This window comes from Octodon degus, unplaced genomic scaffold (assembly GCF_000260255.1).
Source record: "Octodon degus isolate 3935 unplaced genomic scaffold, OctDeg1.0 scaffold00104, whole genome shotgun sequence".
Lineage (NCBI taxonomy): Eukaryota > Metazoa > Chordata > Mammalia > Rodentia > Octodontidae > Octodon > Octodon degus.
In genome coordinates, this window is record NW_004524680.1 from 2,047,072 (window position 1) to 2,072,026 (window position 24,955).

At 36.4% G+C, this 24,955-nt stretch overlaps 1 protein-coding gene and 1 pseudogene across 1 annotated transcript in view; both read right to left on the minus strand.

Annotated features, from left to right (window-relative positions):
• Positions 1–24,955, minus strand: part of Erc1 (ELKS/RAB6-interacting/CAST family member 1) — a 561,464-nt gene that overhangs the window by 95,591 nt on the left and 440,918 nt on the right. The window contains exon 16 of the mRNA XM_004638944.3: positions 6,479–6,623. Within this exon, the coding sequence (XP_004639001.1) occupies positions 6,479–6,623 (145 nt within the window). The remainder of the gene's footprint in view (positions 1–6,478; positions 6,624–24,955) is intronic.
• Positions 2,940–3,402, minus strand: LOC111818834 (annotated as a pseudogene).

Genomic DNA, 24,955 nt, shown 5'->3' on the forward strand with positions numbered 1-24,955 from the left:
ATTTGTTTGTTTATTTATTGCAGAACCAGGGATTGAACTCAGGCCCTTGTGCTTCCCAGGGAAGAGCTTATTCTACTAAGCCATCTCCCCGGCCCCTGCTAAGTAAATTTAAAAGCGAGTCTGGAAGGACTCTCTTTACTATATTAATAGTAAAGTGGGGGTCAAGAGACTCCTGGAGAGCAGAAGTGCTAAGAAGATAAGAGTACAGAATTACCCTCAGAGTTATATTAGGACACTGAAATGGCAGTGGAAGCTATGTAAAAGTGAAGATCTCTTTTTCCAATCTCTGACACTTAACAGCTGATGTGTGTTGATAGCTAACTAGTGGCTTAATGTTACCACTTGTGAAACGGAACTGTACTATGAATTGGTTTTCCCTACAGAAAATCTTATTGGAAAATGATGACAAAATTTTGCAAAAACAATAAAGAGGGCAAATAAATGCTCAATTTTAAAAGAAAGTCTTGCAGAATTGCTCAGGCTGGGCTTGAACTTGTAATCTTTCTGTCGTAAGTCTCCTAGGATGCTGGTATTTTAGGTGTGTGCCACCATGCCCAGTTCAAGTGAGATGTTGATACCATTATCACCCCAGAGTACATTTTGTAGTGCATCTTGATATACCATTAATAAAATAGTTCAGGTCCTGGGGAATTATAATACAGAGGTGATAAAGAATCACAGACTTAACTAAGGTTGGCAATAATTTTTTATAAGAAATTATGGATCTGAGAAATATTTGAAAACATTAAAGTTGATAACATATTATGTATCTTTTACAGAAGAAGCTATTGCTTAAAAAATAAAGCAGGGCCACGGAGATGATAGCTCAGTGGCATAAGTGCCTGCCTGGCAAGCACAGGATCTGAATTATTCAGTTACAGAAGGTAGAACATTTGCCTAGAGAAATAAAGACTTGAAAAGCCCACAGTGAGTACCATCATGAAGTGCTATGTTTCCAGAGAATGAGGTAATAATGAAAAATTACTATCTTAAAGGTAGTTTTTCATATCATTTACAATCTTTATGAATAAAACAAACTTTCATAACCAATAAGTAATAATTATACTCTGTACTGTAATCTTCAAAGTAGTTACTCAGAGTATAAGACATCCTGGTGGTTGATACCCTGTGTCCATAAGTTAAACAGGTTCTTACAAAAAAGAAACAGATAATAAAACAAATTTTTTTAAATAAAGTAAGATGACCTAGTCATATAAGTGAAACAAATTGACATATACAGAAATATTTTCAAAACAACGAATATATGATTTGGGGAAGTATTTGAAATTTTTCCTACTTCCTATTTATGTGCTACCTGAGTTTGCCTGCCTGACTTATTTCACTTAACATTATGTTCTCAAATTGCATCCATTTGCCTATGGTTTCTTTGTAATAGTGTAGTACTGCACTGTGTATAAGTACATTTTCCTTATCCATTCATATCATTTTAAAAGAGCATAGTGTTCTAATATTTGTTTTCTTTAAAAAGTAGCTCATTCTGAAGGTAGCAAAACTAATGTAATCTGAATCTCAAGGAGTGGTCACTTTTTTTAGGGGCAGGTGGTTCCTGGGGATGAAACCTATATGCTTGGAAGGTGCTTTCCTATTGACTTTCCACCCTAATTCATTAACAGTTTTTGAGACAAGGCCTTGCTAAGTTCCCCAGGCTAACCTGGAACTTGTTATCTTCTTGCCTCAGCCTTCTGAGTAGTGGCACATACCATTAAATATTCTTTAAAATGATTTTCTGGCTGGGGATGGTGACATCAGGTACTCAGGAGGCTGAGGCAGGAGGATCACAAGTTTGAGCTGGATAAATTAGTGCAGTCCTTTCTCAAAATTAAAAAAATAAAAGAATAATGGGAATTAGCTTGGTCCATAGCTCAGTGATAGAGCGCTTAACATGACAAGACTCCAGGGTTCAGTATTCAGCATTGTAAAATCAAATCAAAACGAATTAATGCAACACAACAAAAAGAATAATAGTTTCATTTCAAACAGAAATTTTGATTTTTTTTTTTTTTTTTTGAGGTACCGGGGGTTGAACTCAGGACCTTGTGCTTGCCAGGCAAGCATTTAGAAAGAGTCTAACTTGGGATCCTTTGAGTTTCATGGATCTGTAGTATATCCACATCTCTCCCAAGATTAAATGTTTACAGCTGCTAGTTTCTTAAATAGGTTTTATCTTTTTTCATCTCTTCACCCTCTGAAACAATCATATGGTGAATGATTATTTACTTAATGGTATCTCATAGTTCCCCAGGGATTTCTTTATTCTTTATTAATCCACAGGGATTAATTCTCTCTGTGGGGAATTGGTACATGTATACAACACATCAACTATTTTATGTTCTCCTCTCCTTCATTTCTTGGTCCCTTCCCCTTTGTAAAATGTATGTCCTCTTTCCTATTATTTATCTTTTATTGTGTTCTTTATATTTTGGGTGTTTAATATAGGAAATACCATGAAATATTTAAGCTTATGTGTCAAATTTGTTTCACTTATCATTATGGTCTCAAGGTGCATCCATTTTCCTAGAAGAAATTCTTAAGAGGGTGCTTCAATTTAAAATAAAAGGATGGCACCTGCTTAGGCACGCTTAGGCAGATGCAGGTGACTGCAGTTCAATCCCAGCACCACATGCTTTGAAAGTGAAGATCACAAGTTGGTTCAACCACATGGACTGCAAAGACCAAGTGATCTATGTACAAGGGTTCTCCACAATGAATGTCAACAAATATTTTCAACCTTTCACTGTTCTAGGCTGGCCTTGTTCAGTGGGTATCAAACTCCATTCATTACACTCTGAAAATGGGCTGAGGTTTTTTTTGTTTGTTTGTTTTGTTTTTGTGGAACTAGGGATTGAACTCAGGCCCTTGTGCCTGCCAGGCAAGTGCTTATTCTACTGAGTCATCTCCCTGGCCCCTGGGCTGAGGTTTCAATTGTGTAATAGAATAATTTCTCTGCTGGAAGACTCTAGTTTCTTTTTCTATTCATTCTGAGTTACAGCAAGCAAACAAGCTTCCTCTAAAACTTGCTTGAAACCCCCTACATAGAGAACATGTTTATTGTCTTTGTGAGGTACACTCACTTTTGATCCTAGTTTATCCAGTATACCGCACACTGGATCTTTTCCTCCAACTGAAGAGCATCCCTACTCCCATCCATGGAGACAGCTTTCCCACTGCAATCTTTCTAGAGCCTCGTGCCTCTTCTAGCTGTTGTGAATCCTCAGATCTGAAAGGAATCCATGTCTCCTGAGAATCTATTATCTTAAATAAAACCGGTGTGGAGAAACTGCCAGCATCCATGTCTGTTATCTCCAAGACTCGACATGAGTTTGGTGATGAGGATGAACTGTTCTGAGACAACTGCTCCTGGTGTGAAACCACTGATGGCATTCTGCCCTCTAGCAGCCCTGCCACTTTGCATGTGATCTTGCCCTCACCGAGGGGCACCTTGTATGTCCCTGCTGGCCTTCCAAGGAAGATGAGCTGGGGCAGGTTGTACTTCTTCTGAGAAGTGCTTGTTAAGTTTATGTGCTTTTTTTTTTTTTTAATTGAGTCATTTGTTTTTTGGAAGTTAATTTTTGAGTTCTTACATATTCTAGCTTATATATTCTGCTCTAGCAGAGCAGTCGCTGGTAAATTTATTTTCCCCATTCTGTAGGTTGTCTCCTCACTCTGTTGTCATATTTTTCTGTTGACTGTTTCCTTTGCAGTGCTAAAGCTTTTTAATTCAATGTAATACTTTTTATTGATTCTTGGAATTATTTCCTGTGTTCATTCCTTCTCCTTCAATTCCATGGAAATATACGAGCAGAATTAACATTAGCTCTTAAGGCAAAATTCATCAATGAATGCACTGGATCCTGGGCTTTTCTAAGTGGAGTTTTTATTACAGCATCATTTTCATTGCTTTCTACCAGTATAGTCAGGGTTTTTATATCTTCGGTTCAAATTTGGTGTCATATGCATTGAGGAATTTATCTAAAATTTACCTTCCAAATTCTCCAATTCATTGGAATATAAAGTTTAAAAAAGTTTCTATTAATTCTCTGGATTTCTGTGTTGTCACAGTTTTGCCTTTTTATTTCTAATTCTATTAATGAGGGTCTTCTCTTCTGGTTAGTCTGGCTAAGTATCAATATCATTTATCCTTTCAAAGAGCCAACTCTTTTGAGTCACTGTAACTACCTTTTTTTTATGATTCTCAATTTCACTGATTTCTACTCTGTTCATTAAAGTTTCTTTCTACTAGTTTTGTGAGTGTATTACTCTTGTTTTTCTAAGACCTTGAAATGTATTATTACATTATTTCTTTGGGATCAGCCTGTTTTTCTGCTGTAAGCACTTAGAGCTAAGAATGTCCATCTTATAACTGCTTTCATTGTGTCCCACAGATTCTGATATGTTAAATAACATCATTATTTAATTTAGAAATTTCAAAATTTGTTTCCTGATTTTTTCTGTGACCCATTAATTGTTCAAGAGTACATTATTCAATTTTGCTGAGTTTACACACCTATAATATTCAATAACGGAACTTAGAAAAAATGGGGTATACCTATGAATGTCCATTTTGTATCTGTGTATTCAAAGTGGCTGGGATAGATATATAGTTGCATTCTCTTAATGAATAGAATGATTTGTTTTAATAGGATCACAAGTCCGCATCTTGTACAGCAATTAACCACTAAGAAGAATATATGCAGTGTATTATTTGTTGAAACTGTACTTCCGATTTGATTTGAAACTGTCTCATTGCTGTTTATCAATAAAACTTTGAAAAAAAACAGTAAAAAAAAAAAGAGTACATTATTCAGTATCCATGTGTGTGTGTAATTTCTGTGGTTTCTTTTGCGCTTGAGTTTTACTTTCATTGTGTTATAATCTCATAGGATACAAAGTTTTATTTTAATCCTTTTGTATTAAGTCATGCTTAATAGTTTAAAATATGACCTATTTTATAGCAGGTTTCATGACCTGCTGAGAATTCTTTTTTTTTTTTTTTTAATGTATTTGGTACAGGGTTTCACTCTGCAGCTCCGACTCGTAGTAATCCTTGTTTTGAGCCTCCCCAGCATTGGAATTACAGGCCTAAGCCACCATGCCCAGTCTCAGTAGCCAGCTCACTATGCCTGGGGGTGGGGCCGGCTTGGCATGTGGTACTGGGGATCGAATCCTGATCCATTTGCTTGCCTAAGCAGGTGCTTGGTCCAGGAAGCTATCTTGCGGGCCCTTGTTCTATGGTGCAGTTTAACTCTGGTAGTTTTTAAAAATTAATTCTGTTTGGCAGGCTGGCCTGTGTCTGTCTGTCTGTCTTTCTTTTCTTTCTTTGACACTGTCTTGTTTTGTTGTTTAGGCCGGCCTTGAACTCACTATGCAGTCAAGGCTGGTCTCAAACTCATGGTGAACCTCTTCCCTTAACCTCCTGAGAGCTGGGATTATAGATGTGAGCCAAATGTTCAGTTTTGAATCGTGTATTTCTGAGAGTGGGACATTAAAATTTCCTACTCTGAACTGATAGTTATCTGCTCTTTTATGTAAGGTATTTTTGTTCTATGAAATTAGTCTTGCCAAAATTTGGTACACATACACATACCAAATTTCTTCTTAGTGAATTATTGTCTGTTATTTCTTCTTAGTGAATTATTGTCTCTGCCAATATATAGTGACTTCCTTTCTTTGTCTTTTCTTATAGTTTGGTTTGAAGTCACCTTTAGACAGAAATTAGACTAGCTAGTTGTTATAGCTAGCATCTAGATATTCCCCTAGGGGCCGGGGAGATGGCTCAGTAGAATAAATGCTTCCCTGGCAAGCGCAAGAGCCTGAGTTCAATCCCTGGTTCCGCAAAAAAAATAAAAAAATAAAAAATAAATAAAAAAGCCAATCAACTACATAAATAAGAATGATTAAATAAATTATAATATAACTAAACTATAGTAAACTAGATGTTCCCCTAAAGCCTCATGTAGTCAAAGGCAGGGCTTTTCATAGGTGGCTGCATCTAGAGTGTGATGCTGGGATTAAGGATGTGTGATTACTACATTAGGCCACCGATTGGTCTGGCACAGTTCTGGGTGTGGCTAATGAGAAGACCTATCCTGAATGTGAGTACTACCCATCCTAAGGGAGTGAAGCTTGGATAGAATATGAGAAGGGCTGCTTCCTGGGTGTGCTGCCTTCCACCTGCCATGAACTATTTCTCCTCTGTGATGGTCCTCTGCTGTGCCCCCCTGTCTTGGAACCAGCTGACTATGGCTGAAATGCCTACTAACTGTGAACTGAAATAAAACTTTCCTCCTTTAAGTGTTGTTTTAAGTTAAAGTATTTAGTCCTTCTATTATGCAAATTAACTGAGTATTATCATATGTTTAATATAAAACATGAGATCCTGAAATATACTCTGGAGCCCATGCATAGAAAATTGTGTGAGGGACAGTCCCGCGCACCCAAGCCCCTCCATTATTAGTACCTGTTGTTTAAGCTGCTGCACCAGGCGATCCTTCTCACGCTTTAGTGCAGCCACTTCTTCTTGGGTCTTTTTCTTAGAGGATGAAAGCTCCAAAAGAGCTATATTGGCATCTTTTTCACTAATAGCAGCCAGTAGAGCTTCTTGCCTGCAAAAGAAAGAAAACACCAGCATTTTAATTCTAGTAATTCTTTTATCATTACCCTCATTTTATGGATGATAAAACTGAGGATAGAGAATTTATACAGCTTGCTCAAATTTATCCCTGATATAAATAATACAACAAGGAATTTGTTAATTGTATAATGTCAATATGTAATACAGCAACCATTGTTCATTTTCTATTCTTATTTTGAAATTCTTTACCATTTTAATGTTTTACTTTGCTTTGTCTTTGTTCTTGCTGGTTTTGGGTTTTTTATTTTTTAAAATACAGTATTTTTTAAAAAGATTTAAAAAAAGGAATTTAGGTTTTTCTGATTATAAATGTCTTTACCATGTTATGTTTCTATTTTAATAAAGAATCCCTATTATACAATGTTAAACAAAGTAAGTCATTCATAGTAAGACAAATATTGCATGATTTCACTTCCATAAAGTATCTAACAAATAAGCTCATGGCATAAGAGAGGAAATTAGTGGTTGCCAGTAGCTAGGGTAGAGGGAGATGTGGAATTGCTACTAAATAAACACAATGTCTCAATTTTGCAAGGTGAATGCATTCTAGAAATCTGCTGTACAACACTGGCTTATAGTTAACACTCACCAAGAAGAAAAAAAAATTACAAAGATAAGTAGAATATTAATCAGTCATGAAAAAGATGAAATCATAACATTTGCCAGAAAAAGGGCAGATCCAGAGACCATAAGTTTAAGTCAAATAAATCATACATAGAAAGTTAAACACTGTATGGCTTATATAATAAGAGAAACCCAAAAATATAAATAAAGGAGTGAAATAAAAAAATGGTATGAAAGACAGAAGCAGATTTGCAGAATCTTGATCAAAGGAAAAAGGGGTCAGGGAAGGTAAAGGCTTAGAACAGAGCTATGGAAAATGATAAAGAAATGACATATAAGGCCCAGCCACATAGCTCAGCAGATCAAAGCACCTGCAAGCAGGCGTAGGGGCCAGGGGTTCGATCCCTGGGCCTGCTGCGACAGCAATCGAGATTGAGCGTGGTGGCGTGTGCCTGTAATCCCAGCTCTTGTGAGGCTGTAAATAGGTGGATCACTACAAGTCCAATATAGTAGTGAGACCCTAAACACCCTGTAGACCATTTCCTAAAAATACACAAAAAAAGAGAAATGATATATGTATACATACACGTATGTATGTGTACACCAATTCCCCCCAAACAAGTGTAACTGCCATGTGTCACAAACGCTAATAAAAAATATATGTATTTAAGTTGGGCATAGGGGCATACAGCTAATCCCAGATACTTTCAAGACTAAGACAGGGGGACTACAAATTTGAAGCCACCATGGACAATTTAATGGGACTCTATCTCCAAATAAAACATGAAAAGGGCTGAGGATGTAGCTTAGTGCTAAAAAGCCCCTTCCTGAGTTTGATCACTGCTATTACAACAAAAAGTGGATTTCATATATAACATATAACCTTAAAAAGGCAGTAGTTTTTTGTGGTACTAAGGATTGAACCCACAGCCTCATAATACTAGCCAAGGTTTCTTCCACAGCTACAATCCTAACCCTAAAATACCATATATTTTGTTTTTTAGTTTAACAAAAGAAATAGTTCATAGGTATAGCTGTGGTTAAACTTGAAAAGTAAGCAAAGTTAGTGCTTTTCTGTTGAAGTAAGAATAATCTTGTCACCCATGTACTTTCTTCACTTCACTCATTCCTTTGGTTAAGCACTACATAGCTTCCAAGCAAACTGAAACACTGACACTGAAACAATTTCAAGTATGAAACATAAAAAATTGTAAACTATAGTAAAGTGAATTCAGAAATAAAGCCATCTGTTCCTGAGATACCTTGAACACTGGTAATTCTTTTTATCTCATTAATGCTTTAAGTTTACAGTTGTGATTTTATTGGCAATGATCTGTATACTTTGAAACTGTAATTTAAACTTCACAAAATTCCTTGTGGTTTGGCTAACTATGCTGTGGTTCATGTCCAGAAGGAAAAGGAGGTAGATTTAGAAGGGAAGTGGACATGTGAAACTTAAAAAATAATCAAAATGAAGTTGGTGAACACTTAAGTTTCATAGTCTAAAATACATTCTTCAGTAATGTATCTTTTACGCAATAAGACAGAATTGATTTATAGAAACTACATAAGTGGCTTGAGCTTTTGGCCTGAGGAAATACTTAATCTGAGAATGCATGCCCACATTTAACTTTGCTTCTGTCTTTTGTTAAGATAACTGAGCTTCAATAGCAGTCACGCGGAGGAGTTTCAGTTAAGCCACAAAATAAAAAGTTATCATTTGAATATTCCATCGGATATTTTTTATTCTGTATAAGTACTGAATTCTGAATGAGCAGAACTAACAAATGGAAAATGTAATCACTTTACATGACAGAAATAATCTGTTTAACTACTCTGCAGTTGAAAGAGAAGAGAAGATTCTTTGGGATTGCAGTATCACCTTCCAAGTCCCCACACTCTGGCAATGGTAAGGAATGGCAGATGGCCTACAGTGGTAGGCTTCAGTCAACACCAAAGAGATAATGACACTCTAAATATATCCACTGATCTCTTGGGAAAAAAAATGTTAAGTGGTGAAATGAGCTTAAAGGTGAAGGAGTTCAAGATGGTCTAACTATGCACAGTTTCCTCTTTATTGCAGTCATCTGTTGCCTTCAGGGAACCTCCGAGACTGACCAAGCGGGAATGAGCGTGCTTTCTTGGTGGCTGTGTTTCTGCGCACTAATGGTCAGAATCACAAACTGGCAGGCAAATAGCAGAAGATGAACAAAACATAACTTAATCTGTTAAACTCAATCATCAGCACCTTTACTGAAAGACATGCAAAATACAAGGGTGATGTGATTTGAATTCTATTTTGTGCTTAAAGCATCATAGTATGAAATAGTAAGAATCATTCCAAATTCCAAACTTTCATAAGTGGTATGTTTGGGCAGTTAGTATGGCACAGCTAATGTCTGGGGTAAATGTCAATTCAAATTACAGCACATGGCAATTTTGATTTAAAATTTGAAAATTTTAAAGGCCGTGCCAATGTGGCATAATGACTCTTTAGTAAGATATACAATTTGAACTTTTATAATATAATTCAAATAGAGATTTTATTATTCCATTTCCACATACATATATATGCAATTACTTAAACTCTGCCTCTCGAGTACGGCTCTTATCCCCTGAAACATAATTCTTAGCTCTGAAAATTCCCTAACTCATGATCATGGATTTGTTCTTACCACTTGAGATTTACATTCTTTATATTCACTTCTACATGTATAGGTGCCAAAACAGGCATACATACATACAGTAAAGAGAACAAAAACATTTTTTATTCTTCTTCATATATTTAATCACAAATTCTGGGTAATATTTTCTGTGTATTTATTAGCTTTTATTTTTGAAAAGTCTTCAAATAGTGTGTTCTTTGTTACAATTTTGGTAAATTCTTATAGATACTATAAGAACTGAGAGAAAACTTCAATAATACCTTTGCTTATGGGTCATGACAGTTGCCTAAGTTGTTTTTGTAAGAAAGCAGATATAGCTTAAGCCACTGAAAATCACTGGTCCTTTTGGGTGAATTTTTTTATCAGATAGCTGAAAACTACCCTCGCAGAATGTTAATGTTGCCATTTTCTGAATATGTTTCCTATGAAGAGCCATAAAGTTTTATTATGCATGTGCAGACCACTTCACCTTTCTTTACTTTCAATGACCTTTCTCTATGCCTCTGATCACTGCGTTTCTTTCTGCAATAAACACCCTCAGCCCCCACCCTTAGGGAGGTAGATTTGAGACTTTGGGGCTTCCTCATGTTTGGCTGCCTCTTGAGTGAACTCTTTCTCTTTTGCAAAGTTGTTCTTACAGTGATTGGCATACTGTGCAGTAGGCAAAATAGACTCTGTTTGGTAACACTAAACGGGAGAAAAACTGCAAAGTAGTAAATGTAATAGGCCTAAGTTTGAGGGGGCGGGATAAGGAATTGTTTCCCAATATACCTGAAAGAAAAGACCACATGATAAAGTTATACGGTTAAGCTTTATACAGTACATTCAAAAGTGTCTATGCATAAACCTGTTAAGAACACTTGGTTTTTCACAGGGACTGGAATTTAGAAGAATAACATAAAAAGCAAATTGTGAAAAGAATCTTATTTTAGTAGCTGCCTACTCCATACAATTACTTCTTTGTAAAATGATATTTTCTGATAAGGTTAATACACACTCAATAGAGAAAAACTGAAAGTCACAGCAAACTTGAAGAAGAAAACAAAAATTACAGGAGGTAATTCATTTTCAATCAGAGTCAATGGCTTGAGATTTAGAAGTCACCTATTTTAACACTGATAGGAATTATTTTAAAGACACTGAACCTTAATAGAGGTTAATCATTAACTGAGAGCAGCCTTACATAGATTCCACAGAAAGGGGAGACCTGCCAATGTACATTCTGGCCTCATTTCCCAGGAGCCCTAAGGGAGTAACATGAGCACATAAAACGTGAAAGGTAATACATGTATGCCATAAGTCCAGAGCAAAATAAAAACTTCAATGCTCTTCCTGCCAAATTCTCCTTGTCCTGTTTGTGTCTTTTTCTCAGCTCAGAAAGGAAGAAAGAAAAGAAAAAGAAAGAATAAAGTAAGTAAGTAAGTTGTAGACACAAAACCTAACAAAGTGATTAGTAACCCCTTTCCCATGACATGATGAACATGTCATATTACTGACATAATGAATAGGTAGCAGAATTCCAACGTTAATTCATTGGAGTGGTCTGTTCATTCAATCCCTCGTGCTTTAAACAACCAGATCAGCTGAACCTGCCTTTTGACCTTAAGCTCTAATAGAATCAAGATGTCTCTGAAAGTAGTCTGCTTTGGCATTTGAGCTTCAGGAAGTAGTAAAACTACTCCTCTGTCCAATTTTCCCTTTTAAGCAAATTTCAGAAACTAGAGACAAGTTATCAAAGGCAAATAAAGCTCAACATTCTTTTGACAATTTCTAAATCCTTAAGAACACAATATTAGCTGCCTATCATCAGTAAATAAGAGATTGCAATCAGTGTTGAAATGATGATGAATAACAATCCAGGAATGTACCCTAAACGTACATAGTTCACAAAAATGCATGACAGAAAAGGGAGTATGAAGTAAGGGGTGTTATCAGCATTTACCTCTTTCAAGTTGGTATATTAAATTGAATGATTGCATAATCATAAAATTATGTTTCATAAATTCAATAATCCTGAAATATCACTGAAAAACCCATATGAAAATAGTATTAGTGGCTTTGGTGATTTTAATGCCATGGACGTTATACTGATGCCATAGTTTAATTTTCCTATTTATATTAAATCTGAACTCTGGATTCTCTAGTTGATGTATTAAATAAGCCTCTGATTTTGCTACTTTTTAATCCATTATTTAGCCAGTTAGTTATTACACAGCATGTAATAAGATACCAGGATCTACTCCTGTTTTATTTCCTAAAAAATTCTTCTAATTATGATTTTCTCTCATTTCCTTTGGAGAGTTTTCAGAGTACAGTAGGTCCAGTACCATAATTAAGCTTTGTTAAAACCCTATTCTATGGGTGAATGCCTGTGGGAAAACTGAAGTGCAAAAATTTTCAAACACTGGTCTCTGGACATCTTGGTATGTTTTCTCTTAGTCACTAACATTTAGATACCCAGAAGTGTCTTTGGCATAAAATGTCAACTCTAAATCAATTGTTCCTTCCATCAACACAAACTTCCCTTTTCATGGTAACAGAGCAATTGCTTAGTTCATAGCCTGACAATATTTAAGGAAACTGATTTTTTTTCCTTGCTTGTCACGGTTAATATTAAAAATTTGTATGTCTTTCTAATAGTATGTGGTGTATTCATTGCTATTGCGTTGATGCAGTCACTAGCAGAGTTCGTAAGACCATTTTTTATTTTTTAAAGAGAATAAAAAAGTAAAAAAAAAGAACATTAGAAACAATACAGAATTTCACTAAAAAATGACAGGAATTCAACAATGGTTGTTTATTGCATATTGTTGTTTTCAAGTTAGATGTTCAGATTGCCAGATATAGCCATGCAAAATTGGTCAAAAAAATTGAAATGAAATATTTAAGCATGAACTGTTCCTTTCAATAGATCAGCAGAAATCAGTAGTACAATTATCTAAGCTATGCTATGTATATACTATGTATTTCTTTTTCCTCTCCTTTTCTCCTTTTCCTTATTCCAGTTGTTCCTTCTTTTGAATAGTTTCTTTCCCTTTGACAGTATTTATCATATCTTTCAGATTTTATTTACTATTTTAAGTTGTTACACTAGGGAGAAAGTATGGTGCTTATACATACAGGTCTTATTTATTTTACTTAGGAGGATGGTCTCCAGTTGCATCCATTTATCTATAAAAGCCTCAAATTTACTTTTGTATAGCTGAGTTATACTCCACTGTATAAAAATATCACATGTTCTTCATCCATTCATCAGCTGATGGGCATTTGGGTTGTTTCCAACATTTAGCTATGACAAATTATGCTGCTTAAACACGAGTGCACACAGATCTCTGTGGCATGATGTTTTCAGTTCTTCTGGAAAAATACCCAGGGGGGAATAGCTAGATTGCATGGGACCTCTAATGCTAGTTTTCTGAGGACATGCCACACTGCTTTCCACAGTGGTTGCACAAGTCTACATCCAAACCAACAGTGGAGAAGGGTTCTCTTTTCTCACAGCCTCTACCATTGATTGGTTATGGGTTGACTCCTTGATGATGGGCATTCTTTTTTTTTTTTTTTTCTTTCTTCAATGTATTTAGTACAGGGTCTACAGGGTCTCACTACACAGATTGGGCTCTGAGTGATCCTCCTGTTTTCAGCCTCCCAAGCGTTGGGATTACAGGCATATGCCACCACGCCCAGTCTCAATCACCATCTCAGCATGCTCCAGGGGCAGGCCAGCCCAGCACAGCATGTGCAGGGGACTGAACCCCATTTCTACACTTTGCCTAAGCAGGTGCTTTAGTCTGCTGTGCTATCTGGCCAGCCCTATGATGGCCATTCTTTCTGGGGTGAGATGGAATCTAGTTATTGTTTTAATTTGCATTTTTTGAATGATCAATTGGTGAACATTTTTTCATGTATTTATTTGCTATAAGACCCATTTATCTTGGGCCTGTATTAATCTTTGTTTTTGTGGCACTGGAGATTGAACTTAGGACCTTGAACTGCCAGGCAGGTGCTTATGCTGCTGAGCTATCTCCTCGGCCCAGAGCCTATATTATTCTTAAAGGCTGTTCTCTGATTTTTCTATTACTTCTACAATGTCATAACTTTTTGCTGTCATGTTCCTAGGATTGGTTACCAAACAAATAGTTTAGTCCAACATTCAGAAACACCTACACTTGGAAAACCCATTTCTTTCTGTCTTCCATATCTGTCACAGGGTTTCTACTTGTTTTCACTTAGGTTTCTGCTATGCTCTGCATCTAAAATGCCTGTTGCTTCTTCTTCAAGATCTGACTTTTCCTCTGGCTACTGACTTACTTCTATTTTGGTTTCTAACATCAGGAAGGTGCTCTGTAAATGTCCTTCAATTTTTTCTTCTACATGTGCAAGGTCTGCTTCCCCAGGTGCAGTAGGCTATAACTTACCATTATAATTTAAATGTTTCAAGGAACATCCCTTTGAATTTATTTGCTAAGTTTTAGTTTTAATTTTAAAATAATTTTTACTTGTGATAAAATACTAATAACACAAAATTTACATTTTCTTTCTGGACATTATGTGTGTGATTTTGGAAACTGAACATAACATGCTAAGCAAGCACTCAACCAGTAAGCTACACATCTAGCTCCTTCCTTCTTTTCCTTTGTCTCTTCTTCCCTCTTCTTCCTCCTCCTTTTAGGGCCATGTTTTGTAGTGTAGGTCAGCCTTAAATTCACTATGTAGCTCTGGCTGGCCTTGAACTTGTGATTCTTCTACTTCAACCACAAAAGTGCTGGGATTACAGGCTTTAAAATTTTCTGAATGAGGAATGCTGTAACAACTAAACATGATAAGTACAACTATGATATGTGTGTGGGGAGTTGAAAATGAGCTGAAATGAGATATGTAATATGTCTGTATTAATTCCCTATCACTATTTTGTAATACAAACATGCTCCAGATAAAACAAAAACATATTTTTAATTGTGGTAAAATATATGGAATGTAAAACTTACCATTTTAACCATATGTATTCGTTCATCTGCCAACTTATTGTGAAATATTGCAGACTAAACACAGGGTCTTGCACCTCTAAGCAAGTGATGTGACACTGAACTACACCCTCAGTTTTGTTTTGATTTCAAATGCATGATTTCATGGCATTACGCACACTCACACTCTTGTACCATCTATCACCACCTGTATCTCCAGAGTTCTTTCACTTCCCCAAGAAAAACTCCGTATATCTGCGTGTCCAGTGGACCCATCCTTTACTGTTCTATTGTAAATTTGTACTTTTGCATGATAGTAGCATCTGTGCACCTTAGTACCCTTGCTTGAGGCCTAAAGCAAACAAGTGGTGTGTTTACCCACTTGGTATACTGAGCAGCAAAGAGTGTGCACATGTGCAAAAGGGGATCTGGACAGACCCTTATACTCTGGAAGGTTTGTGCATGTTTACCAGAGCATCACAGGAGGTCCAGTAGACACAAATCAATTCAGGATTTGTTGAAAAAAAGTTTTCTTTTGATTTTCAGTGCAATGGCACATGAAAACCCAGATCTGCAAGTTTTGGAGGAGGTCAAAAGGAATCATCAGACTACTCATGCATGGATGATTAAGATGATCCATTATGTAAAATATATGTTATGTTATACATGTAGTGTATGTATAACATATACTACATTATGTAAAATATATGTTATGAAAGACTTGTTGCTTCCATCTCCCAAAGTAATCAGAATCTGACAATCAACAATTGCTTTACCAGTTTCCAACTGATGTTACATTTGCTAACAGAGCACACTCATCATTACAGAAGAGTGGTGTGGGTGGAGGATGGGGATGATCACTCTGACGTTGGCCATGGCAGCCATGGTTCCTGTGACAGTGAAATGGAGCAAGAATCAACTGATACAAACATAGAGGATGCAGACCTTCTTGATTTAGACGAGCAAGAAAACAATGTCAGTACATCTCTGACTAATCAAAATGTTGCAAAACGGCCTCCCAACCAAATGAAACCATCCAACTTTAGAACTAGGTCTGAAAATACAGCAAAGGTCTTGGCACTGGTGAAATGTACTGGGCAGAATGCCAACAATGCCATTCAGTGTTGGAAGCTGTAACAGATGAAATGCTATGAGATGCTGCGAAATACACAAAGGCTGAAATGCAAGTAAAACCTTCTGTATGCACTAGTAGCCATATTCAAAAATGTATTTTTTAATGATACCTCCCTAGCTGAACTGAAAGCATTCACAGGTCTGCTGCACTTTGCACAGCTTTGTCATGGTAATCACAGGAATGCAAAAGACTTGTGGAAAAGTGATGGGCCAAAGTGCGGCATAAAATTTATGTCCTTTTAGATGTAAAGACTTATTATGCTTCTAATTTAGACATGTACACTGGAGCTCAGTCATCAGGACCTTATTGTTATAGTAATAAACTGAATGATGTTATGAAAGACTTGTTGCTTCCATCTCCCAAAGTAATCAGAATCTGACAATCAACAATTGCTTTACCAGTTTCCAACTGATGTTACATTTGCTAACAGAGCACAAGTGGACCAGCGTAGGAACTGTACACAGGAACAAAGCAGAAATTCCAAATGAAATGTTGTAATGGCAGAACAGAGAATTACACAGTACAATCTTTGAATTTCAGAAAGATATAACATTGGCCTTATATATGGCCAAGAAAAGCAGACTGTTACTGCTGATGTCACTACTGCACCATGGAGGAAATGCTGATAGGGAAACGTGGACAAAACGGAAGCGTGAGACGGGAACTTAGGACAAAACCAAATGTGGAGTAGATGTTGATGAGTTATGTATCAACTGTGATGTTACTTGAAACACAGCTTTGGGGGCCTGCCCCTTAGATCAGTTGTTTAAGTGGTTGCTCATGCAAATGTAGTCAGGTGCAGGATACCGCAGTTCAATCCTCTGCTCCACCTGCCTTACCAGACCTGCACTTCAGGCAGCCACACACACACACACACACACACACACACACACACACACACACACAATCTTTTTAGGGGCTGGGGATATAGCTGAGTAGAATAATCGTTTGCCTGACAAGTGCAGGGTCCTGAGTTCAATCCCCAGTACTGCAAAAAAAAGAAAAAAAGAAACACAGCACTGACCAATGATTGTGTTTTGCTTTATCCAGAACTTGTATAGCATAGCTTGATAGTTTACAGAGAGGGGCCGGGGAGATGGCTCAGTGGAATAAGCACTTCCCTGGCAAATGCAAGGACCTGAGTTCAATCCCTGGTTGTGCAAAAAAAAAAAAGAAAAGAAAAAAAGGGGCCGGGATGATGGCTCAGTGGACTAAGCGCTTCCCTGGCAAGCGCAAGGGCCAGAGTTCAATCCCTGGTTCCGCAAAAAAAAAAAAAAAAAAAAAAAAAAAAAAAAAAAAAAAAAAGAAATTTTCTTACAGGAATGGGACTATAGCTCATATGAGATCATTTACAGCAGAGGAAAAACAAAATGTTTTTGCCTAGGGAACTATGCAAAAAAACTGAAGCACACTAGTAGCTGAAAGTTCAACAGGCAAGCACAGCATCACAAACACCTACTACAAAAACAGGAAAGCAAAAAAGATGTCAACTGGGTCCCATAAGAAAATACAGGAAAACAAAATATATGTGTTACCAGTGTAAGCTATAGATGCAGCTGTCCTGGTGAAGGTTGCCTTGAGTGTGACAGTTGAAGCAAAGCTTATCTCTGTGGCTGATTTTTGTTTGTGTCTGCACTCAAGTTTTTATTTCTTTTTTCTTTTTTTGGTAGGACTGGGGATTGAACTCAGGCCTTTGTGCTTGCCAGGGAAGTGCTTATTCTACTGAGCCATCTCCCCAGCTTAGGTTTTTATTTCTGATGTTGTCTTTTAGTTTCTGTAAGCAAGTAACAGCTGTGAAATGTTGATGTCTATTCTAAGTACTCATTAAATATCTGATACTATATTTTACTGACTTTCTTTGTTTTGGTGCCACCACTGAGCCATATCCCCAGCCCCTTTATTGACATCTTATTTCCCTGCTGAGTGTATGTTAGATATTATAGTAGAAAGTGCCCGACAGAACAGAGAGAGTGGTGAGAACTGTAACATAGGAAAGAAAAGCTAAACACATGATGTCAGAGTAAGCAAGATATGTGCACAGGACATGCAGTTGTAATGTGTGAAGACTGCCTTGGGTGTGACAGTTGAAGCAAAGCTTATTTTGGGGGTAGGGTTCTATTGCTATTTTTGTTGTAGTTCACATAGGAATTCATTTCTGAAGTTATCTTTTTAGGTTTTGTAAGGAAGTATACAGATGCTGTGAAAATGTTGAGGTTTAGTCGAAATGCACAATACATGCTAAGAATTTTAAAAAATATTTTATCTTCCTGTTAGCTACAGAAAGATAATATAATAAGAAATTTCTTCTTAATAATAAGAAGCCAAACCACTGAGATATCAAGTATGTCATGCAAAAGGGCCAGAAAGCAAAAGATATGCTGTCAGTTTAAGTGATACCTGGCGTGGAATGTGTTGTTGTCATGTGTGCAGACTGCCTTGGGTGTGATAAATGAAGTAAAGAGTATCTCCTCTGTAGAGTGCTACTGGTACTTTTATTGTAGTTCATATAGGATTTCATTTCTGATATTCTTTTTCAGAGTTTGTACACCAAAAACCAGTCAATTCTGATGAAAATTGATGTTGATGAAAATTTTGATTTTTTATTAACATTCCATAATTATAAACTCAGTATTTTTGTGATTTTCTATGTAAAGTACTTGTTATTTAATAAAACTCATAAAATTAAAATAATTTATCAAAAGAAATAGCTTAAAGAATATTCTCAGACTCATGTTTATGTGCCTTGATGACAAAATTAATCTTATACTCCAAGAGCTGCACATTAACTCCCCCTTTTTTACTGATCCCAGCCTGAGAATTTACCACTCTACTTTTGGACTCCATGAATTTGACCATTTTCTTTTACACTTGGCTTCTTTCACTTAGTATGTCTTCAAGCATGATGTATTTTTATGCTTCCAAATTTAAGTGACCTTGACAATAAAATCTGACATATACTTCCCCCAACTCTTTTTTCAAACTTATTCTTTACTATATTCTTTTTAAAAAGAAGGAAAATAGGAAATTGGGGTCTAAAACAAATTTCTACATTTTTACTTTATGAGACAGAGCCTTATTCATAACATGGTTGACCTCACACTTGGGGTCTTCTAGTTCAGATGCCTGAGTGCTGGGACTGCAAGAATGTGACACAATGCCTGGGTCTGAAATCTTCCTTAAATATTGTTAGCTTAAGGACACAGTGGGAAAAGGCAATGACTAGGGGGATGCAGAAAGGTTTAGTGGAGAAGCACTGTACAATGGCAGCTTCTTTGTAATCCTGAAATTCTACCTTAGCAAGTTTAGTTATAACATACAATACATGACCATAGCTTCTATGGTGGCAGGTAGATACTGAGACACAGAATCTCAGCAAATGATTTGATTTCTACTACTTAGTGTTAAAATATCCCTTATTTTGAAAGTCAGTTCAAGAAATACTGAAGTGATACTTTATAAGAGTTCCAAAATTTGATTAATAATCAAGTGTGTCTAATCTACAAGATTATAATACAATGACACCTGTAGAAGTACTCACAACAGAATAAAACAACACAGAGACAGAGTTTAAAACAAAAGAATGGGAAAACACAATGGCTTTCAGAAGCTCTGGATTTCAAGTCCTCTTCCATGAATGTTTTAAGTAAAATTCAGTTCTCTGGTTCTAAAGAAAGTCTCAATAAAAAATTGGACATTCACTCTGATTTTTTGACAATAATCAATGGCTTCTAAATAATCAGTACCTTCAGGTTGTGCTTTTTGGTTTTGTTTATCTAAAAAAACCTTGTTTTGAGGTGCCAGGGATCCCAGCGCCTTGTGCACACTAGGCAAATGCTCTACCACCAGCCATACTCCCAGACATATCCTCAGTTTTAATGAATAACCACAGTCTTATAAAGGTTATACTGTGTGGCCTAATGGCCCACACTTTTTGGAACCACTTTCATGAAAATAAGTTATCATGAGAGGTATTTATCACTGTAGAATGTACATGCAAGCTAGCTTTTATCAAGTTAGGCATTCAAGCTCTTTCAAAAGGTGAAGGTGGAATCCAAAACTCATTTCACTAAATCCCTGTTTACTACCAATTGTTTGTTAGTTTAATACAAATAGGCTTTTTTTTCCCCCCCCTGTTTGGGCCAGGGGGCCAGGAACTGAAACAGAGTATCTTCAATTTAACAAGTCTATCTTTAAATGCCCTGCACTCACTTTCTATGCCCATTTTAAAAAAAACAACAACAACAACTATATTTACTGCCTTACAAAGCCTTCTTCTCAAGCTACTGTACTCCTTGCATCTTTCCCTTGTCTAACCACACAGAACTGTATTATCTGTGTGATATAATGTTCTGGAGGAGATGCTGCTTGCACACTGAGATGTTTTTTAAAGCAATTCTTTTCATATTTAAATCCTGAGTTTTCAGTTTGAGCGTATAAATTTCTTGAATACAGGGCCATATGTTAACATCACTATATCCTACACATGTAAAATCTTAACTTAGGTACTAAGTACACTTTAGGCAATTAATAAAAACTAGTCCACTTCAAAAGTAAATCTTTGGTCTACTGTCCTCTCTCTCTCTCTCTCTCTCTCTCTCTCTCTCTCTCTCTCTCTCTCTCTCTCTCCTGTCTCTTAACAAGGCGAGAAAGCCCATTTACCTGAACAGAGGAGAGAAGAAACAAGTTGAATGTTAGTATTTCCTAATTTATATTCAACCATGAAGACCTTCCACTAAGGAAACCAATTTTGCTTAATGCATAATTAATTTATCCCAGAAAGCAAACACTGTGCATCTGCTCACCCATAGGTACTGTAATGTTTACTCTCCTTTATTTCCAGCTTTTGCTGTGCACGTGTTAAACTGAGGGTTGAACTCAGAGACACTCTATTACTGGGATATTTTTTTTTTCTTTTTTGCGGAACTAGGGATTTGAACTCAGACCTTTGCACTTGCCAGGGAAGCACTTATTCTACTGAGCCATCTCTCCCCGGCCCTGGGATATTCTTATAGCTTATTTTGAGACAGGTTTTCATTAAATTGCTTCGGTGGAGTTGAACATGTGATTCTCCTGCCTCACTCTCCGTGGTAGTGGTAGCTAGTGTTTCAGACATATCTGGCAATGCTGGTCTTTTAAAGAAAGAGAAAACATTCTTTAAGATGTCCAAGTTTGTCAGTTTTTCCAAGAATCACTTAAGAAATTTATTTCATTTATGTGTATTAACAAATAGGAAAAACATCTTGAAGAATATACATAAACAAATGGAAAGAACAGAGATTGTTTTATTTACTATTGATATGAACACATAGTAGTGTACTAGAGCAATGTAGAAACAGAATTTCATGCAACAGCAGCAGAAGCTTTCAAAAACTGTATAAAGCAAGTTAAGAGATTTAACAACTTCTAGCTAAATTTTAGTAGCTATTTTTTTTGTGCTGAGCTAGAAGTATGAGCTGCTTTACTTATTTATTAGACTTTGACCTGCTGTTTAGAATCCCAGTGCCACAAACAAAACATATTATCAATTATCAACTGATAGTGTCTACTATGTGCCAGAGATCATGCTAAGACTACTGACTTAAAAAATGTTTTCACAGAACTTAAAGTCTACTACAAAATCTGGATAGTAAGTACAATTATGCAAATAAATAACTATAATATGCAAACGTTTTTTTCTTTATGCTTAGACACTATGACATACTTTAATAAACTCTTATTACTTCTACAGATGATATCCGTATGTCAAAATGTTTTAAAACTCCTTCTGTATTAAAATCAAAGCAAAACAAATCAAACTTCAGACCATGTTTCTTTTAAGAAAACCCAAAGGATCTACTTTAGATTTCACATGGGACAGTAAATATAGTATAGAGATTCCTTCACTATAGTATGAAGGGAACTGCAGTCTATGTTAAAAACGGTTTGACAGAAAAGAAATATGCAACCAAAAGTTCCATTCAGTAAGCGCCTGAAGTCTGAATATTTTTCTTCTAAAGTCATGCTCAATCTAAAGAAATACTAACCAGCTTATTATAAAAAATACATATGAAGAAAGTGTGTCAAGCTTCATGCCCTCTCTTGGTACACCGTACTCTAGGAACCACGGCATGTTCAGTTGTCTAGAAGCTCCTTATGCTACAATTAATTAATTAGCAGTGCTAGGGATAGAACAGAAGGTCTTGAGCATGTTACCAACTGCTGCACCACTAAGCTCCATCCCAATTCCAGGTTGGAATTTGTCATTGTAACATCAAGAAGTGGGATCTTTAAGAGCTTATTAGGTCAAGAGGGCTTTAACCACATGAATGGATCCTCTATGGAACTCGCAGTTTTGTTATCACTAGAGGTGGTCCTTATAAAAAGATGGTCCCTTTCTCTTTTGTACCCCTGTCCCCCCTCCCACTCTTTGCCCTTTTGTCATGGGATGATGCAGCAATAAAAGAAGGCCCTCACAAAATACCAACCCCTTGATCTTGGACTTTCAACCTCCAAAGAACCAATCAGAAAATTTTTGTTCATTATCAACTGCCTAACCTGTGCTATTTTACCATAGGTGCACACAATGGACTGATATAGTAAGTGTTTAACTTGTTTGCTACAAAGTCATAGTTATTTCTGGTGTATGTAGAAATATTTCTAGGACTCACTTTTTTCCAGAAAAGACTTTTGAAAACAAAATGTTTTATTTGGCATAAAACAGCTGTTCAGGTCCCACCCTACTACAATAATTGACCCTCATCTCAAATGGAAAATTGCCTCCATTTTTCCAAAAAGTTACTATGGATTTTCTTTCCTCCTCCCTGGTCAAAGTTTTTAGTCCTCCAATATAGTACTAATGACATTTTTGTTTTTGATTTCAAGGTGGCAGAATAAAGACCTATCAGATTCTTCCTCCTTTAGAAAAAAATCATTGTCACATATCAGGATAAGAAAAGCTAGAAACAAACTATCTTTGTTGATAATCAAGAACACATGTCAAATAATAATAATAATAATAAAAAGGATAAGGAAATTATAGATTGCTTGGTAGATGACAATCATTCCAGAATGGATTATTATTATTATAAGAGGGAAACAGCCACTTACGACAGGGAAGTAGACTTACTGTTCAGAACCTTAGAAAGACTCAGGAATGATTAAATCTATAGCTGTAGGAAGCAATATAGCTCATATTCTATCAGATTTGCTTTACAATGGTAGTTCTCAAATATGAAAGAATTTTTTGAAAATGGAAGTCTGTGCTGCACGCCTGATCTGAATCTCTATTTCTGGGACACACATCTGTACCTTTGAAATAGATCTCCAGGTAGCTTTGAAACCCACTGATTAATAGGAAGATAATTTAACAATGAAAAAGTATTAGATATCCTTGATTTCCCACATTCTTATCAAGAATGAATTTTTAGCATCTGAATTTATTCTCCCAAATAAACCACACAAAAACTTTCAATTTAATAGTGAAAATGGACAAAGTTACTCTTAAATCCTGATAATACTGCAGGCACTCTTAATATGTCTGTTACTGGCTTTCAAAAATATTATGGAGAGATTTTACATTTGCCATTATTCCAGACTCTACATATGGTTTACATTATCTTGTAATATCTACAACAGCAAATGTCTCTCTCTCTCTCTCTCTCTCTCTCTCTCTCTCTCTCTCTCTCTCTCTCTCTCAATGTATTTGGTGCAGGGTCTCACTATGCAGTTCAGACTGTAGTGATCTTCCTGGTTTTCAGCCTCCCCAGCGCTGGGATTACAGTCCCAGTCTCTACAACAGCAAATTTCTTACCTTTGTGAAAACAACTATCATAAGACAAACTTAGGATCTCTGCTTTTTACTTTTAAACATTTAAGAAAACTTAAAATTTTTTCTTATTAGTACATTTTGCAGTACACAATACTTACATTCATCAAGTGGAGTTAGTGCATGTATATAACACATAAAATACTAGAAAACCAAGAGTTTCTATATGGGATTTACTCAAATCAATTCAAAATCCCCAGTACATTATGTCTTTTTTTTTTTTTTTTTTGGGTGGAACCGGGGATTGAACTCAGGCCCTTGTGTTTCCCAGGCAAGCGCTTATTCCACTGAGCCATCTCCCCGGCTCCCACATTATGTCTTAAATCCACAGATGTGTGTTAGAGATCTGGGGGCAGGGCTTGGGGGTCGGTGGACAAAACTTAATTTGTATCTAAGTGGATGAAAACTAAGTGGTACGTTTGCAGTAATATCAGCATAAAACTCATACTAACCTTTTCTTTCATATTGTCATAACCTTTCTGCCTTAAGTGTGATAATGTAACATGAACCAAAAATTTCAGAACATCTTCCCATATGCAGATGTAGTCCTTTCAAACTGAGGTACATCTGTTATATATGTATACTTTGGGCTACATTTGTCTTGCCTTTTTTTTTTTTTTTTTTGGTCTTGTCCTCTTTCTTTAGGAATTCTGTTTCCAACTGAAAATAAAGTCTTCCTATATTGTCTCTCAGACTTCAAACTCCAGAATGCCTCCATTTACTTCAATGATTACTTTAAGAATTACTGAGTGCTTTCAGCAATTAATTCTTACACTCTGTCCCACTGTTTACCTAACCTTTCTCAGTCTTTGTGGATAACTCATCAAGACCAGCTGTTCACACTATGTTACCTAGGGGCTTGCTTGAATTTTCTTCAGCTCTGCAGTTGCATTCTGCGTCTGTTTGCTATGACATTTGCGAGAAGACTGCCACGCGAGAAGACCGCCAGGGTGTCATGGCATTCAGCTTCCCATTTCCTAGCTCAATCAAGAGCTGTGTCCTGCTCTCTTAAGACAGCCAACATTATATAATGTATCTACTCTTTGGATCTGTAGCAAAATGTGTGGAATAAGGGTTTTTTTGTTGTTGTTGTTGTTGTTCCTCGAATGCCTTCAGGGCACTTTTGGCCAGCGGGAGAGTTGTGAGGTTCGAACTCCAGCAACCTGAGGC